General features: G+C 40.0%; 2 protein-coding genes across 4 annotated transcripts; one reads left to right on the top strand and one right to left on the bottom strand.

Moving 5' to 3' along the window:
* Window positions 1–3,054: 3,054 nt before the first annotated feature.
* Window positions 3,055–7,197, bottom strand: rpl15 (ribosomal protein L15). Its single transcript, XM_053638364.1, has 4 exons — window positions 7,129–7,197; window positions 5,496–5,677; window positions 4,668–4,804; window positions 3,055–3,415 (listed from the first exon to the last, which is right to left on the bottom strand). Exons 2-4 carry the CDS (start codon window positions 5,665–5,667, stop codon window positions 3,110–3,112), a joined length of 615 nt encoding a protein of 204 aa, XP_053494339.1. The 5' UTR covers window positions 5,668–5,677; window positions 7,129–7,197; the 3' UTR covers window positions 3,055–3,109.
* A 32-nt stretch (window positions 7,198–7,229) lies between these two features.
* Window positions 7,230–15,544, top strand: nkiras1 (NFKB inhibitor interacting Ras-like 1). 3 transcript variants are annotated; one of them, XM_053638370.1, is made up of 6 exons: window positions 7,243–7,511; window positions 7,584–7,627; window positions 8,162–8,341; window positions 10,014–10,125; window positions 12,329–12,570; window positions 14,675–15,544. In XM_053638370.1, the coding sequence occupies exons 4-6, from the start codon at window positions 10,032–10,034 to the stop codon at window positions 14,915–14,917; spliced, it is 579 nt and encodes a 192-aa protein (XP_053494345.1). In that variant the 5' UTR covers window positions 7,243–7,511; window positions 7,584–7,627; window positions 8,162–8,341; window positions 10,014–10,031; the 3' UTR covers window positions 14,918–15,544. The 3 variants fall into 3 exon arrangements, with proteins under 3 accessions (XP_053494344.1, XP_053494345.1, XP_053494343.1); XM_053638368.1 differs by lacking the exon at window positions 8,162–8,341 and having other exon boundaries at window positions 7,244–7,511; XM_053638369.1 differs by lacking the exons at window positions 7,584–7,627; window positions 8,162–8,341 and having other exon boundaries at window positions 7,230–7,511.
* The last annotated feature ends 1,401 nt before the right edge of the window (window positions 15,545–16,945 follow it).

Here is a 16,945-nt window from a genome sequence, read left to right as displayed (position 1 = left end):
CCATGGATCGGACTTGTTTGTCCAACACATCCCAGAGATGCTTGAAGTCAAGCATACAAACATTTGCAAGGGAAATGATGGCATTTCACCATCCATGTGTTTTGCACTTTGTTCAAATTGGAGTCATTTTTTTTCTCTCCCATCTTCTTGAACCCCAAAGTGGAACATTTCTACACTTATCAACCAGAAACAGATCAAGCATATACTGTATTAGTACTCCACTGTAGATGAAGACATTACAGTATGGCCAAATGAGGCAGAATATATGAAAGGTAACCACATAAAATTGTCTGTTAGAATGTCTTGTTTCTATCACTTTTCATTTGTAACTATATACACACACACTCGCTGAGCACTTTATTAGGAACTTCTGTACACCTACACATTCATGCAATTATCTAATCAGCCAATCGTGTGGCAGAGGTGCAATGCATAAAATCGTTCACATCAACCATAATTGGGGGGAATGTGATCGCGGTGAATTTGACCATAGCATGATTGTTGGTGCCAGGCGGGCTAGGTTGAGTATTTCTATAACTGCTGATCTCCTGAGATTTTCCACACACAACAGTCTACTCAGAATGGTGCAATAAAGCAAAAACATTCAGTGATAAGCAGTTCTGCGGATGGAAACGCCTTGTCGATGAGAGAGGTCAATGGAGAATGGCGTTCGAACTGACAAAAGGCTATAGTAACTCAGATAAGCACTCTGTAAAATTGTGGTGAGTAATAATGCATCTCAGAATGCACAACACGTCAGACCTTGAGGTGGATGGGCTACAACAGCACAAGACTACATTGGGTTCCATTTCAGTCAGCCAAGAACAGAAAGCTGAGGCTGCAGTGGGCACAGGCTCAGCAAAACTGGACACTCGAAGACTGGAAAAACGTAGCCTGGTCTGGGGTGTCTCGAGCACAGAGATGTAGGGTCAGAATTTTGCACCAACAGCATGACTCCATGGACCCAACCTGCCTTGTGTCAGCAGTTCTTGGCACACTTTGAGCCCGTTAATACCAATCAATCATCGTTTGAATGCCACAGCCTATTTGAGTATTGTTGCTGTTTACCACAGTTTACCATCTTCTAATGGCTACTTCCAGCATGATAATGCACCATGTCACAGAGTGAAAGTCGTCTCAAAGTGGTTTCATGAACATGACAATGAGTTCATTGTCCTTCAGTGGTCTACCCAGTCACCGGATCTGAACCCAATTGAACACATTTTGGATGTGGTAGAAGTGGATATTCGCAGCATGAAGGTCCATCCATCCATCTTCAACCGCTTACTCCTTTTCAGGGTCACGGGGAACCTGGAGCCTATCCCAGGGAGCATTGGGCACAAGGCGGGGTACACCCTGGACAGGGTGCCAGTCCATCACAGGGCACAATCACATACACACTCACACACCCCTTCATACACTACGGACACTTTAGACATGCCAATCAACCTACCATGCATGTCTTTGGACTGGGGGAGGAAACCGCCTGTACTGTTGTCTCTCATAGATTCTCTATGGGGTTCAGGTCAGGCGAGATGGCTGGCCAATCAAGCACAGTAATACCATGGTCAGCAAACCAGTTACTAGTAGTTTTGGCACTGTGGGCAGGTGTAGAGTCCTTCTGGAAAAGGAAATCAGCATCTCTATAAAGCTTGTCAGCAGATGGAAGCATGAAGTGCTCTAAAATCTCCTGGTAGACGCTGCATTAACTCTCGACTTGAGAAAACACAGTGGACCAACACCAGTAGATGACATGGCACTGACTGTGGAAACTTCACACTGGACTTCAAGCAACTTGGATTCTGTGCCTCTCCACTTTTCCTCCAGACTCTGGGACCTTGATTTCCAAATGAAATGCTAAAATTTACTTTCATCTGAAAAGAGGACTTTGGACCACTGAGCAACGGTCTAGATATTTTTAAAGGCTCAGGAAACGTTTGCATATGTTTTGAGTTAATTATCTGATTAGAGATCTTCTCAGGTCAACATTTCTGTATTATAAATTATTCATTAGAATAGTTTGGTTTTTGATTTCTGTGAGCTATAAGACATAATCAAGATTAAAACAAAAAAAGGCTTGAAATATTTCACTTTATGTGTAACAAATCCGGAATATATGAAAGTTCCACTTTTTGGAATTAAATTACAGAAATAAAAAAAAAATTAACTTTTCCACAATATTTTAATTTTTTGAAATGCCCCTGTACTTCAGCTGCACCAATCAATAGTCTCATCAGTTTTTGCATGGTGATTATGAAATTACATTACATGATCTGAAGACTATACTGTAGCCTGCGACCACAACTACAATTTAGTAGATCCTACAAGTGTTTTGGGCCTTTCCAAGACATTTAAAAAGCAATGTGCAACCTTAGGAACTGAAATGCAACAAAACTCCAAGACTTCCCCATTCCCTGATCAACTCATCCACCATCATTCAAATTACATACAATATACCTTCATGGGTTGCCTTGTAAGAAAATGAGTGGAGCTCAGCAGCTCTGTAACTGAAGAGCAAAAACAAGGTCAACAGTAACCTGAACCCAAACGACTAAATGTGTTCATTGCATACCAATACTGTTAAGCTGTTCTCTGAGCTATGCTTAAAATGATAGCTTATAGGTCATACAGAAGTGTTAGATTGCAAACTGCTCCTGTACACAGCTCTATTTTTTGAACAGTATTTGTTGGGATGCAGTGGCAGGACACTAATTAGGAAATTGATCACAGGATGTATACGTCATCTCTCACAACGTTTCCCAGAGCTGGGATTGCAGTTTAAACATACCGTGAAAAGAGCTAGCTTAGGCTTTCACCAACACGCCCACTGCTAACTACTACAGGTTTTACCTAGTCACGTCCCATATTGAGGAAAACCTCATTACTGAGAAGTTTCCACTTAATTTAGTACAAGCTCAGTATGATCGTCACAGTGAAGAGCCTGCATGTACATTTGAAATTTTATAATTCCACATCTCATTTTTCATAATTCTGATTAAATAACGGCACAAACCAAAGAGACAGAGAGACAAAGAAAAGACACCAGGCAGTAAGTGGACCGTATAAAGGTACTTTATTCTGATGAATATACAGATGTGTGGCACACTCTTTAGCGGTAACGGCGCAGCTGCAGAGTGTTGCGTCTCCTCCAGGCCGCACGGCGAGAACCACCGATGGTGAGGTGGAACTTGTGGCCCTTGCCCAAACCACGGCTCTTCTTGCCGGCTGACGTGAGACCACGCATTTCCCTGTGCTTGTGCACGGCCTTTGTGATCCATTGCGTGTCGGGGTTGCGTCTGATGGCCTTGTGGAAGGTGTCGATCAGGATCACCTCGAAGAATTTGTATGTGGAGTCTTCGCCTACCCAGTAGGAGTTCAGCACACGGAGACCACCGCAGTGACGGCCAGCGCGCTCCTGAGAGGAAAAATTGTTTCCCGTTAAAACTGCTCTTACAAACTAATACTTTCTAATTGTACAAAAACACGAACAAAAACAACAAAAAAGAAGTTAGCACCAAAGTTATCGACCCCAATGAAAAATTAAGGAGGGTGGGGTCATGAGCACATTCAGGCCAAATAAGTTAATTAAAAGTTGGTCTATAGTTCAGCCCGTTATAGGACATCCACTGATTTCTGTGTATTAGCATATTTTTGTAAAACAAAACACTAAGGTTTAGCAGAAACATTACGATTTTCAATACCTTGCTACAGCAAAATGAAAGGCGCATAAATTTGATTCATTTATTCATTTTTAAAACGATGCTTTTCTGGGGGAAAAGTCATTGGTATGTCATTTTCTATTGGCAGTTTACTTTTGTTTCTCGCTGACGGCATCTAGGTGAACTCTGACCTCTTGTATAAGCAACAGTTGAGTGAAGCGAAGCATCAACATTTTTTCTCTATATGAAGGCTAGGGTGTACGTCGTAGAATAATTGTATTCGGGCAAAGTTTTTAGAGTTGCTCAATTTTCTTTCACGTCACCAATAAAATGTCAAGTCAACATTCATAACCATGTTGTTAAGATCTACAAATACATCCCTTAGCATTGTGCGCACACACACACACAATTGCTTAGAGATCCAACACTGTCCAGTCAAATATCAGTATAACCATGTTCTGTTATTTTTACTGCTAGCATGGAGCTACACTAAGTAACTTATTCACACGCCACTGCTAGCTTTCTCTGGTTGTAACGTAAGCATTTCTGCAATTTAAAGTTCAATAATGCATTACCATTACTAAATTAAAAAGGTCAAATAAATCTAATACTTTTATGGAAGATTCAAGGGGTGCTATAACATTTAACTAATGCAGCCTTTCCAGTTTGCTCACACATCCTATTCTTAGCAGGTGCCGTTTTCAACTTTAGTGGAAGCCTACCGCTCTGATCCAGCAGAGTCGTGGGTCTGAAAACCTCTGAGGTTTGGTCTTGGTACACATGTAGAGTGCAGATGTGCCCAGTGTTTGTGATCCTAAAGCCTCCCAGAAGATTTACCATCTACAGTAACCTACTTGTATTGTTACTGAACCTACACAAGGCCAAGTGGAAAAACCCTGCTGGAACGTTGCCATGGCTTTCGGTTGACATAATTAACATTGCGCACAAACACTGAACACATTTCTCCACGATCTGAGAAGTCTGGGCAGTTCATTACGAGGGACGTACTTCAGCGACGGACTGCAGGCTGCGAGCGAACTTGAGCTGGTTGACACCATGGTGGACGGGCTTGCCGTACGTGGCGCCTTTGGGCACGGGGCGTTTGCGGCCACCGCGGCGCACACGCACCCTGTAGATGACGTAACCTGTAAGAGAAAAAGCAAACAATTGGGAAAAATACGGGAAGAATTTCAAACCAAAACCGAGCAGCAGCAAGAACTGGCTCAAAATCTTCAGGGAACGTTGTTGCATCATCACGACAACATGAGCAGCTTTTCATGATCTTGAAGTTCACAGATTCGCAACAGAACAAACACCACGGATCTGGAAATCAGACGATAGAGAACTTTCCATACCAACACTGATCTATCGTCAACAGATTTATATAAAACATTGGATCACACAATTGATTAATCAACCAACACACTGATTAATCAACCGATAGTTTTTAAAATTGATAATGAAAACACTAGAGTAAAATATTGCAGAATTTTAATACAACAGTACAGACTAAACGTAATTCAATGGCAAACATAAATAATATATTAACTAATGATTAATCAGCAAATAAAAGATATACACCCAAACAAAAAAACACACACACACAAAAAAAACACTTTAAATGATTTTTCTGCAAAACCAATCAACCTCTAGCTTCGTTCAAGTTTCACTGTCGCTGCTACTGTATTTGGAGCGGTGTGATAAGTTTAGCTTAAAACTACGCAGTCTGTCTATTGGTGGCTTTTTACAATTTTGCGCATCACGTTACACGCTCCAAGACCGCCAATCCCAACACACGCGTACAGTGTAAACCCGGCTTAAAGCGGGCGTGCTCACCTTGCTTGGCTTTGTAGCCCAGTCTGCGTGCCTTGTCAGGTCTGGTGGGTCTGGGAGCGCGGTGCAGGGCGGAGAGCTGGCGGTACTGCCAGCAACGGACACGCAGCAGAAAGCGCATCACATCCGACTGCTTCTTCCTCCATAACTCCTGCATGTACTTGTACGCACCCATGATGCCTCAACTGCAAAAGACAGACATACCCAGAAGAGCGTCAGCATCACGGCTCAGACTTAAACACCTTCACAGACAATCAGTACGTTTACATGGAGAACTATATGAACCCAATTAAGAAACCAGCATGTAAACAGCCATATCTAATGACCTTAATCCGACTACACTCATACTCCAAGTAAACACAAATGGAATTACGACGTGTGGAGTATTCCTATTTTAGTCGTGTTATAAACATGTACACACCTTAATCACACTATTAAGGTCATGTGGGAGTTTTCACCACTTTTTTACGACAGGACACGTACACACACACGGCAGTGCTCAACCGTTTGACGACAAACAAGAGCGCACGGCTGCGTCCCAAACCGCGTACTTACCTACTACAGTATATAGTAGGTGAAAGACATGCAAGGTTGGGGACGCAGCCCATGGCTTCAATCAGTCATCTATTTGCACGTATAGCATGACAATTAACTGCACTTGAAGCTTTCGTAAAATTAAAAACTCACAAAACCGTATACGGTACCATAACGAAGACTAATTGTATGATGATACGTGAAATTCTGGAGGGAACATCGGACGGTGTAGCGCAGGGGCATAATGATGTTAATCGATCTATGTTCTATAACATGTAAAATGGAAACATGAAAGAAATATTCTAAAAGTGACTCATGTGAACACCTTAAATCACAATATTGTCTTATTCAAAATAAGGTCAATAATTAGATTACTGCTGTCCATGTAAACGTAGTCAGTGTTTCCAGTAGCCTAAATGAAAGAGTATGTTCAGTTCTCTTGTCAAACTCATAAAAAGGTACGTGTACACAGGTTGTTAGAAGACAAGGACATCAGATGAAGATCTTGAAATGACTTGATTGCACTTCCATGTGAGTTCAGTGCTGCATGGAGGCGAGTTCAGACAGAGAACTAGATAAAACTGGAAGCACCATCATTTCAACTATAATAACTACAAATTTTGTCATTTGCAGGAGGGGAAGAGGGACATGAATCTTTTCAATGAAATCATGCCCTCATGTTTAAACTGTTTCTGAACATCTCATGAAGGCTGGAATCAGGACCTTCACCATGCTAGATGGTTAGCTACATCACTCACACAGCACAAACACCACAGAACCACTAGTAAACAACATACACAGCTTCATACGTGAAAATATTCACTGTTAACTCTCCACCAGTCCACAGTAAACATCCTAAAACCCGTCTGAAGTCTAAAGAAACGCGCTCGATGCGGTTCTAACAGCACCGCTATCAGCGCTAACAAACACCTAAAGTCTAAATATCACAAAAAACCCGTGTTACAGCAGGAAAACAGCGACATAGCGGACAACACAAACGCTTCCGGGACATATTTTAGAAATAATGGGATCTAGATGGCATTATTTAATATAAGATTTAAAACGGATTCGAGGTTGAGGAAAATGGAAAAGTCTTTCTTACGTGATGGCGTACAAACCGGAAAGAAAGAGCTCACTACCCAGAATGCCTTATGAGAAGCTCCGGCAGGGATTTCCGGTGCACACGTCTATGGGAAATGTAGTCTATAATCGTGTTTGTGCAGCAATGGAAGGTTAATCAAAGCAACACGAAACGAACAGTATTCAGATTTCGGTGTGAATGAGAACTACTTGCGATGTTTGTGTACGAATTTTCTGGTCGTTGTTAAACGGACAAACAGTTACCCGGAAGTGATGCAGTAATCTAATAGACCGTTATAATATCGGTAAAAAGTACAGAGAAGGTTCATGTTAATAGAGGCTCGGGGTTTATGTCTTCTGAAACGCCGAGAGTCGCACAGGATTGATGTCATCATTGTGAGAAAGGTACGTTTGCCTTTATTTATTAATTATTATTAGTAGTATTGCTTGTTATAATATAGATTTAACTCTTTTCAGTTGAGATGCTGCTTCCGGGTTTGATTAAAGGAGCTGTTTATCAGGTTAGTAGCCTGTATTTTGTATTTATAGATCTTCATATCACGATACTGCAAGTGTTTTTTGTTTACTTTAGGATTGAACTCCCCATAGATAGTTATATTATGATTAGAAAATGGCTCCAGCATTAAATTATATAAAGATTGATATGGAAAGACATGGGCAGTCTTTCATGCTTAACGTGAAGAAAAAAAAAGTTTTAACGCGGTGGTTTTTAATGCACCAAAACAACACCAAATCTCTCACACACTCAGAAACCATACACTTTCATTTCATAAGAATTCATGAACATGATATTAATTTTATATATAATATTGCCCTATTACAAAATGGACAAAAAAGGTATATATATTTATGTATATACCAATAACCTTGACCCCTCAAACAGTATGCTTTCTGTTGTCCCACCTTGTTGACAGTCATTTTGCATGCCAAATATCATAACCAGTGTTTAATTTGAGCTTTTGTGTGGTCAAATTATGTCATTTAAGGGTGAAAACATTGAAGTTCAAGTTCACTTTGTCATTCCAACCATACAGTGGTACAGTACACAGTGAAACGAAACAGGACCACGGTGCTACACAAAACAACACACTGACCACATGAGATGACACAGAACTAAATAAGATCTGCACATTTCTACACAGAGTGCACGTGTACACGTGTACACGTGTGCTAACAACACAGGACAGGACTACTAAAACAGGACAACAGGCACAGTAAGTGACAGTGTAGCGCCGAACAGTACACAGTTGTAGTGTCCGATATAACAGGTAGTGCAGAAGATAGGTACCAAAGAGTAACAACATAATTTTAAAAATGGTATAAATGTAAATATAACATGCTATTCATTTGCATTATGAACTGTATTTTAAGTAATAATAATTATATTATATTTGCCATATTTTTCAAATATTGTTCAGCATTGCTTGACTGCATCCAGCTGAACAACTCGACCCTGTTACAAAGATTACAGCTATAAAGATTTATTTATTTATTTTTTTTTTTTTTGTAAAAAAACAAAACAAAACAAAAAAATGTCGTGATGTTGAAAGCATGTACTTTTCTGAATGATGGCTAATATTGGCTTGGATCTTCAACCCTGATTTTTGAAGACTGCTGATGCCTCTGTGATATTCTAATGCTGGCATGGTCCCTCTACTGCGCCAAGGACAAAACATTTCAAACAAACAAAAAATGAAGAACCTGATAATTATTTTCATGTTAAGCTTTCTCAATGCCATAGAGAGCCAATTCAAGGAAAAAAACAGAAACCTATAAACACCAACATTTCTTATATATGTAACTACAGCGTAACTTGTTTGTATTGGGGGGGGGGGTTTCTGAAAAGTAAACTGTTTACTTTTGATAGTAAACAGTGCTTTACTGGAGAAATTTGGTGTTTCTCGGTCACTCTTTTTCCTTATAGAGCTGAATAATTGTGTTTTTTGTTTGTTTGTTTTGTCCTTTGGGAAGTAGATAGGGTTTGTGATAAGGCAAAGTGTGTAAGAGATTTGGTGTCGCTGGGACATTGTTTCAGTACATAAGCCATGTTAAATGCCCCTGAAGTCATGCCATGATAAATACTTCTCATTTAATTTATAGTTCATTACTATTCAGATGATTCATCCTTTACTACTCTTGTATTTGTCCAATGAAATCCACTCTAGAAACTATATCATGCTGCAAAAGTAGCAACTCCGTTGCAGCAAATATGGCTCTTTTGTGCGTTTTGGGTTGTGCGTCCTCTCGCACACTATTCCCATTTTTCAACCATCACTTGGTTCAGTTCTTGGACACAATGGTTGGTTTCTTCATTTCAAAGAGGGTGGAAAGTTGGCATTAGTTGCGTGACAGACGCTTCTCAGAGGAGCATTTTGGTGCTGTCCAATGGCAGAATGTGAGACCGATCAAGAACGTGATTCTGTCTTTCATACAACGTCGAGGCTTCTCAATCAGCACAACTATTCAGACGTGTCGAATGCCTCTCGGTAATGACCCTGAGAGGTCGCCTGTCCTTGACTCAGAAATGTGTGGAATAACTTCAACAACACTGAGCTAGGATATTGTCCTCGTTAAAGTTGACAGGCGAGAGTGAAAATGCTCCACAGTTGAAAATTTTTTGTACTGTTTAGTTTAAGTTTGTTGAGGTTCAGTGGGGGCGTGGCTTAATCTCCCATGATATTGGCTGTCAAGCACTTCAACATGCCATCACTTTGATTTCCTGTTTTAAAAGGAAATACATCAACATACAACATCAAATCATGGCTCTTAAACCATTTCATGGGACTTTTTTCAGGTTAAGATTTTAAGAATGTTCATTAGTACCAGCTTGTTGCTGGTCGTCACTGAGAAATGTTTTAACTGTGTTTATTCTTCATCTCTCTGTAGGGTATTTTCTAGAGCACTATGGGTAAAGGCTGTAAGGTGGTGGTCTGTGGCTTGGCCTCTGTTGGAAAAACGGCGATTCTCGAGCAGTTACTGTACGGAAACCATACCGCTGGTCAGTCCTGATGTTTATACTGTACACACACACACACACACAGTGAAACACCGATAACTGTTTGTTTTCTCATGTATATTTATTACTGTACATATAATCACACATGTATGCACTGATTTTTGGCCTATTGGTGCCTTTACTTCCTGAACATTTCGATTCAGTTAGATTTTACGTGCGTGTTTAAATATAGACATCGTCACAAAGCAGCTTTACAGAAATCCGGATATAGATTTAGATCCCTAATGAGCTAAGAAAACCTCTCTGAGACAACGTGAACCCTTGAGAGGAAGTAGACACAAAAGGAACTGCATCCTCTTCTGTGTGACACCGGATAGTGGGATTATAAATGGTTACTCTTCCACAACTGTATACTGTAAAGTCAAACATTACTAAGTGTGTGGAAAGGATGCTCAGTATGAGCAACTTTTCACCCACAGAACCCAAACGAATTTACATTTATAGATCTGATACATTTTGTATTGTTTTAAAGAAAGCACCACCCTGAAACACATTAAATACACTCACTGGTCACTTTAATAGGAACACCTATACCGAGACTCATTCGTGCAGTTCTCTAATATAGATAGATTTAAGGGCGGCTGTGGCTCAGGTGGTAGAGCGGGTTGTCCACTAATCGTAGGGTTGGCGGCCCACGTGACTCCACACACCGAAGTGTCCTTGGGTAAGACACTGAAACCCAAGTTGCTCCCGATGGCAAGTTAGTGCCTTGCATGTCAGCTCTGCTTACCATTGGTGTGTGACTGTGTGTGAATGGATGAATGAGACACAGTGTAAAGCGCTTTGTAGAACCGCTAAAGTTAAAAAAGCGCTACATAAGTGCAGACCATTTACCATAATCATGTGGCATACAGATAGAGCTTCAGTTAATGCTCACGTCAAACATCAGTATGGGGATCAAATGTCATCTCGGTGACTCTGACCGTGGCATGGTTGTTGGTGGCTGGATTTGTAGTTCTGGAAGCTGATCTGTTTGAGCAGCGTGTACAGATGAGGAGACTATAGGATTAAAGTGCTGCTGCGTCGCTCTCTTTAGGTAGAGATGTAGTGAATCGCTAAATCCCAGTGATGCCAATGAAGACACCAGGCTTTATTCATCAGTCTTTTAGTAAAGTTGTGTGTAAACGTTTGCAGAAGCCAAACCGAACTAAACAATTTCTACCGGATATACAAAACTAAAAAAAAATCAAAAAACACTGATTTTCTTCGTACTTGTGTGTGTACTTTGATGAATACCAATCACCCGTAAATTACACGACACAGCTGATTTGCATGTAGTCACGCTCACAAAACTCCATAAAAGGTCAAGTGCACAGACTGCTGTGAACACGTAGAGCAGGGTGAAGGCTGAAAGACAAAAGAGGAAGGTATTTTGACTCACTACTATGCCAAGAAACATATTTAATAATGTTAAAAATAATAAGCGAGCGCTAAATCTTCCATCAGTTAAGGTGATTGTTTACGGCCCGTCCTACGTTTACACAGCGCCATTTTTATCGACGTAATTGAACGATTAGTTTTATTTGTCTTAATTTACAGGTTTATGTTGGCTCACTTTCTTTTCTTTTTTTAAAACTATATATAGTTTTAATTAATACCAATAATATAAAATGACCGGTTTTCACGAAATGTTTTCGATGGTATTTTTAGTCCTTGACCGAGTGAACTAGCATGAGGATGTGTTTTTGAGTCAGTCTGGATAAGGGAGTCTATGAAATGCTGCAAACACAATAAAAATATAAACACAATAAAAATACACAATTTAACCTCGATGGTAAAAGTGCAGTAATCCATGCAGATTATATGACCTGAAGTCTTCTTATGTATAAATTCACACACACCCAGGAGCACAAGTACGAACGTATCGTAAAAGATACAAACTTTTTTTTTTCCCCTCCTGAATGTACAGGATTTTCATGAATACCAGATTCCTTTTGGCCTATTGTGAGTAATGTCAGAAACCATAAACCAAAGCGAAAATAGACCGACATAATAATAAGGGGAAAAAAAGGTCTAAATTAAAACCATCAACTTATTTCATTACAAAATAAATCTTTTGCAGAGAGTGTAGTTCATATGTTGATTATAAATACTGATCTCTAAGTCGTTGAGGGGTGAATGTATACACATGTATGCAGTTTATTTTGTTTGTACGTCGAGCTATATTTTCCATTTTACTGTTTAGGTGCCGAAACAAAGGAAACCCAGGAAGACATCTATGTGGCCTCTGTCGAGACGGACCGTGGCGTGAGAGAACAGTTACGTCTATACGACACCAGGGGGCTCTACGATGGCCAGGAGCTGCCGAAACACTACTACTCGGTGGCTGACGGCTTTGTTCTGGTGTACAGCGTCGACAGCATGGAGTCCTTCAAGAAAGTTGACGTCCTGAAGAAGGAAATCGACAAATCCAGGGACAAAAAAGAGGTACAAAATGACAAGAACATGACGGTGATATTAAAATCGCATAAACCATATGATGGAAGTCAAGGTTATGCGTTTGGCTTTGACATTCATAATGTTTTTTTTTGTTTGTTTAAACAAAAAAATTGTTCTCATTTTCAGCTGCATAGTTCACCTGGAAATAATGGTTTATTTCATATTACAGGTTTATTATCATGGGGTATCATCATTTGCAACTAAGTGTAGGGGGGAGAAACAGAAAGAATCATATTAATATGTTTGGATATGTATCATGCATATACACAAAAGTAATTATTTTCCATAAAGGCAAAATAAGCTACCTTTGTTGCACTGCAGTCTGTTGTGTCACATGTAGCTACACAAATAGCAAACCCAGAATCCTGGAGTGTATCACTAGTTACTGCTTAGACGGGGTTAAAAACTAATGTCCATCAATAGCACGATTATAAACTATGAGGCTTGAGCAGTGCATAATATCACCATGTCTCATCAATGACGCAATAAGAATTCACACTTAAATGCACACTCAAGTCTGTAATGCTCTACTGGGTTCATGGCGCTAAGCTTACAGTTCACTCGTCTGTCATTTTTGCGTAATTTGTACTTCGATGAAAGCTTATATTAAAGACTTTATCTTTGAAAGAGAGACAGACCCATCCCTGCCGTCCTTGTGCATCACTACGGAGTCTGAGAATCCGGCCTGTATTAAATTTGATATGTTATATTTGTTCATGTTATGTTTTATCTGTCACATTGTATCCAGCATTTCTTTTGTCCCAGTTGCGTGACATTAACTTACACGCCTTCACCAGCTCACTCTTCACAGCTTTTTAAACAAGGGGGTCTCTTGTCAAAAAGAAAGCTGGCTGAATGTTGGATTGTTGCCTTCGTTTTGAAGGAGGCATGCAATGCGGTCTTCGGTTTTACCCAAAGGACCCTTAGAGAGACGTCCATTTTTATTTTGCCTTCTGATTGGCACACAGCCTTTCTTACTGGTGCAAGTAATGGAGACTCAAAAAAAAAAAAACAAAGGCCCGTCTATGCAGCTTCCTCTCGAATCAATACCTGGCATATCCACAACGACAGAGGTAATTCAGCAGTTAATATTGTGTGCAAACGAACGGAGGATTGTAAGTAAGAATCACTCAAATTTCCGACTCCGCTGTCGGGCCCTTGCACGAGTCAATACTAGGAATGATGACTTATGAGGACGCTTAAGGGAATCCTGTTTGAGTAATACTGTATGGTGCTATGAAAGGTTAGGGCATTTTAGAGCATGTCTAGTTCCTGTACTTGGGAGTTTCGGCGAAATTCTGCATTGGAAATTGACCTACAGTAAGACTCTTGCTTCTGTACAATTTGGGACGGATGAAAATTTCTGTTTGGGGTTATTCCAAAGCATATTTAAATTAAATAAAATAAAAAATAATAATAAAGGTATAGGTTGAATATTACAGCTTATACCAGAGTGCTGTCCAATTCTCAAATCTGATTGGTCAGCAAGTGTTGATTAATTTTCTATAACAGCACGGCTCGGACCGTAGTCCCAGCTGTTTATATCAATGCTCACGCTCGAATACGTTTTTGTATCTATAGTAATACTTTATTCAAAGGGACTTGGAAGATACCCTCTCCACATAATCGAAATGTAATATTAAAGAGTTTGTTGAGACAGTGAAGTATTTTTGGTAAGGAGGTTTTTGTTGTTTTGTTTTTCAACAGCATTAATGCAAGGAGTCCCCAGTGTCAGCACTTTCTAATAGTAGGTTTTCCACCATGGGAAAGTCTTCAGAACGGAGGATGTTGCATCTTGCTGTTTCTGTGTAACATGCCGAGCTGCTTTTAAGAAGGAAAACAAGAGCTGCTGTAAAGGGAGCACTGGTTTCAAGTTGCTACAGCATTAAATGTACCTATAAATGGATAAGTCGTTCTTTAATTAACACGAAATGTAGACAAATAAATGCTGTGGTGCAAGAGGAATCAAACGCTTCGGGACATGCCGTTATTAGAAAACAATCACGCATCACATGAAGTTGGTGAGAACACAATAAGTCACACTCATGAGTAAGAATCTTCAGCTACGTTGTTGTTGTCTCTACATGAACAGGTGATGGTGATCGTACTGGGTAACAAGGCGGACCTGCGCGAGCAGCGTCAAGTGGAGCAGGAAGTGGCTCAGCAGTGGGCTCGGGCTGAGAAAGTGAAGCTGTGGGAGGTGAGCGTGACTGAGCGCAGCTCACTCATCGAGCCATTCACCACTCTCACCAGCCGCCTCACGCAGCCCCAGAGCAAATCGGCTTTCCCCCTGCCCGGCCGCAAGAGCAAGGGAACTCCGTCCAACGACATCTGAGCTCGGGTTTCTAGTTAACGACACTGCCACACGAAGACGGCCGACAACGGAGGCTCAGCCAAGCACATCTGGATTACCAGTAGTCATTAACATGCTCCAGTGGTTTAGATTTGAGTAGTAAGAGTAAAGCAGTGTGATGCAGCTTATTTCAGAACGATTTAGTGTTTTCATGAGGAAAAATATGAACCTTTTAATTCTACAATGCTTCCACGACAGTACAATAAGCTGTTTTAGCAGTCGGGTGTCGATACAAACCTGCCGTAAGTGCTTTAATTTCAGCTCGTGAAGTGAATCTTCCAAAAAGCATTTAAACAAAACCTATTTCAGACCTTTAAGGAAGCTTCATTGAGCTTGGCTTTGCAATTTATCCTAACACACTACAGCTTTGAGGTATTACTTGGATCATTTTGTAGCAGTAGGGAAAAACGTATTTTGTTTATCGAGCTGCTCGAGTGTAGGAGAGCGAGTGAGTTTTGTGTAGAGATTTATATTCGACCACTGTACTGCACAACTTTGTGTCTTGGCACTCGTATGTAATGTGAACAGTGGTGTTAAGGAAAGCATTTCTTCAATAACAAGGAAAAGTAGACTAATAAATGTAATCTGTAATAAATGTGACTTTTCACAGTGGAATGTTATTGTTACTTCTTAAACCTTTTTGTAGGTTTTCAACATGTTTCAATTCCCGGACTATCCACTAACGAGACCTCGCTAGATCCAAGTCAACGTTATTTATAGCCCTTCTCAGCTCGGTGCTCGGTTTACATTACTTCAGTGCTGTCTGAACCGTGTTGGCTACCAGGTTCTTGTCGCAATAAATATAAAATAATCCTGCTTACGTTTAAATCACTTCACGGTTTGGGACCTCGCTATCTCAGGGAACTTCTTCTCCCCTACAAGCCGACCCGCTCTCTCTCTTGGGTCCTCTGGGCTCGACTCCTCTGTGTCCCTAGATCTCATCTCTCTACCATAGGTGGCAGGTCTTTCAGTGTAGCAGAACCCAAGATCTGGAATTCACTCCCTCTGACTCTTCACAGCATCACATCCATCTCAGAGTTCAGATCCCAACTTAAAAACATTAGGTTTGATTGTTCGTTTTTCGAATTTTGTGTTTGTCCATGATCGTTCAATGTTTATGTATTACTGTACTACTATTGTAAAGCGTCTTCGAGCCGTGGAAAGGCGCATCTCAAAACAGTTTAACATCGTGGAAAAGTTAATTTTTTTTCCGTAATTTAATTTAAAAAGTGGAGCACGTGGGGAGCAAAGGCTAGTCTGTGTGGATCACGCAGAGTCATGCAGCAGCCTTAAACCATTTACATTTTGTATGTTCAGAAATGAGAATTTTCTAAATTTTGTTTCCAGCATTACATTTTAGACCCTAATATTAAGAACTTTGGACATTGGAAGGCTTATTTATTTCTGGCAAACTACTTTTAAACACATGGACAATACATTTGTTTTTTAATATTTAGACAGATTCAATTCATATCATGCAATTTTAAGTTAAAAAAAACAAACAAAAAAAAACACCCTAAATAATCTGGATGTATATAAATAATTTATGAATGAATGGGTTAAATCAAGTAAAGTTAATTTTAGGCATGAGCCTAGCAGTATGTGTGCACTCTTCATGCCCACAGAGTCAACCATGGAAACAAACAGGGTTAATAAAAGGTTCCATGATGTCCCTTATACCAAGATGAGATGAATAATCCCCTTAATGAGAAGGAAAAAAAAAAAAAAAAAAAAAAAAAAAAAAAAGGTATTGATGCATCTCGACTAATATAATATATACACAAAAATGGAACTATGGGAATTATGTTGTGATAAAAAAAAAAATTCCAAAATAAACCAAATAATGTAATATTTTAGCATCTTCAAAGTAGACCCCTTTTTGCCTAGAATTTCCAGAAATGTATTGCTGGCATTTTCAACTGATTTCTTGAGGAATCTCACTGAGATTATTTTTAAACAGTATTAAAGGAGTTCCCACCTATTGACTGCTCTTCAGGAATATTTCACTCA

Source organism: Ictalurus furcatus, chromosome 12 (assembly GCF_023375685.1).
Source record: "Ictalurus furcatus strain D&B chromosome 12, Billie_1.0, whole genome shotgun sequence".
Classification (NCBI taxonomy): Eukaryota; Metazoa; Chordata; class Actinopteri; order Siluriformes; family Ictaluridae; genus Ictalurus; species Ictalurus furcatus.
This window is presented reverse-complemented; position numbering and strand designations above follow the sequence as displayed.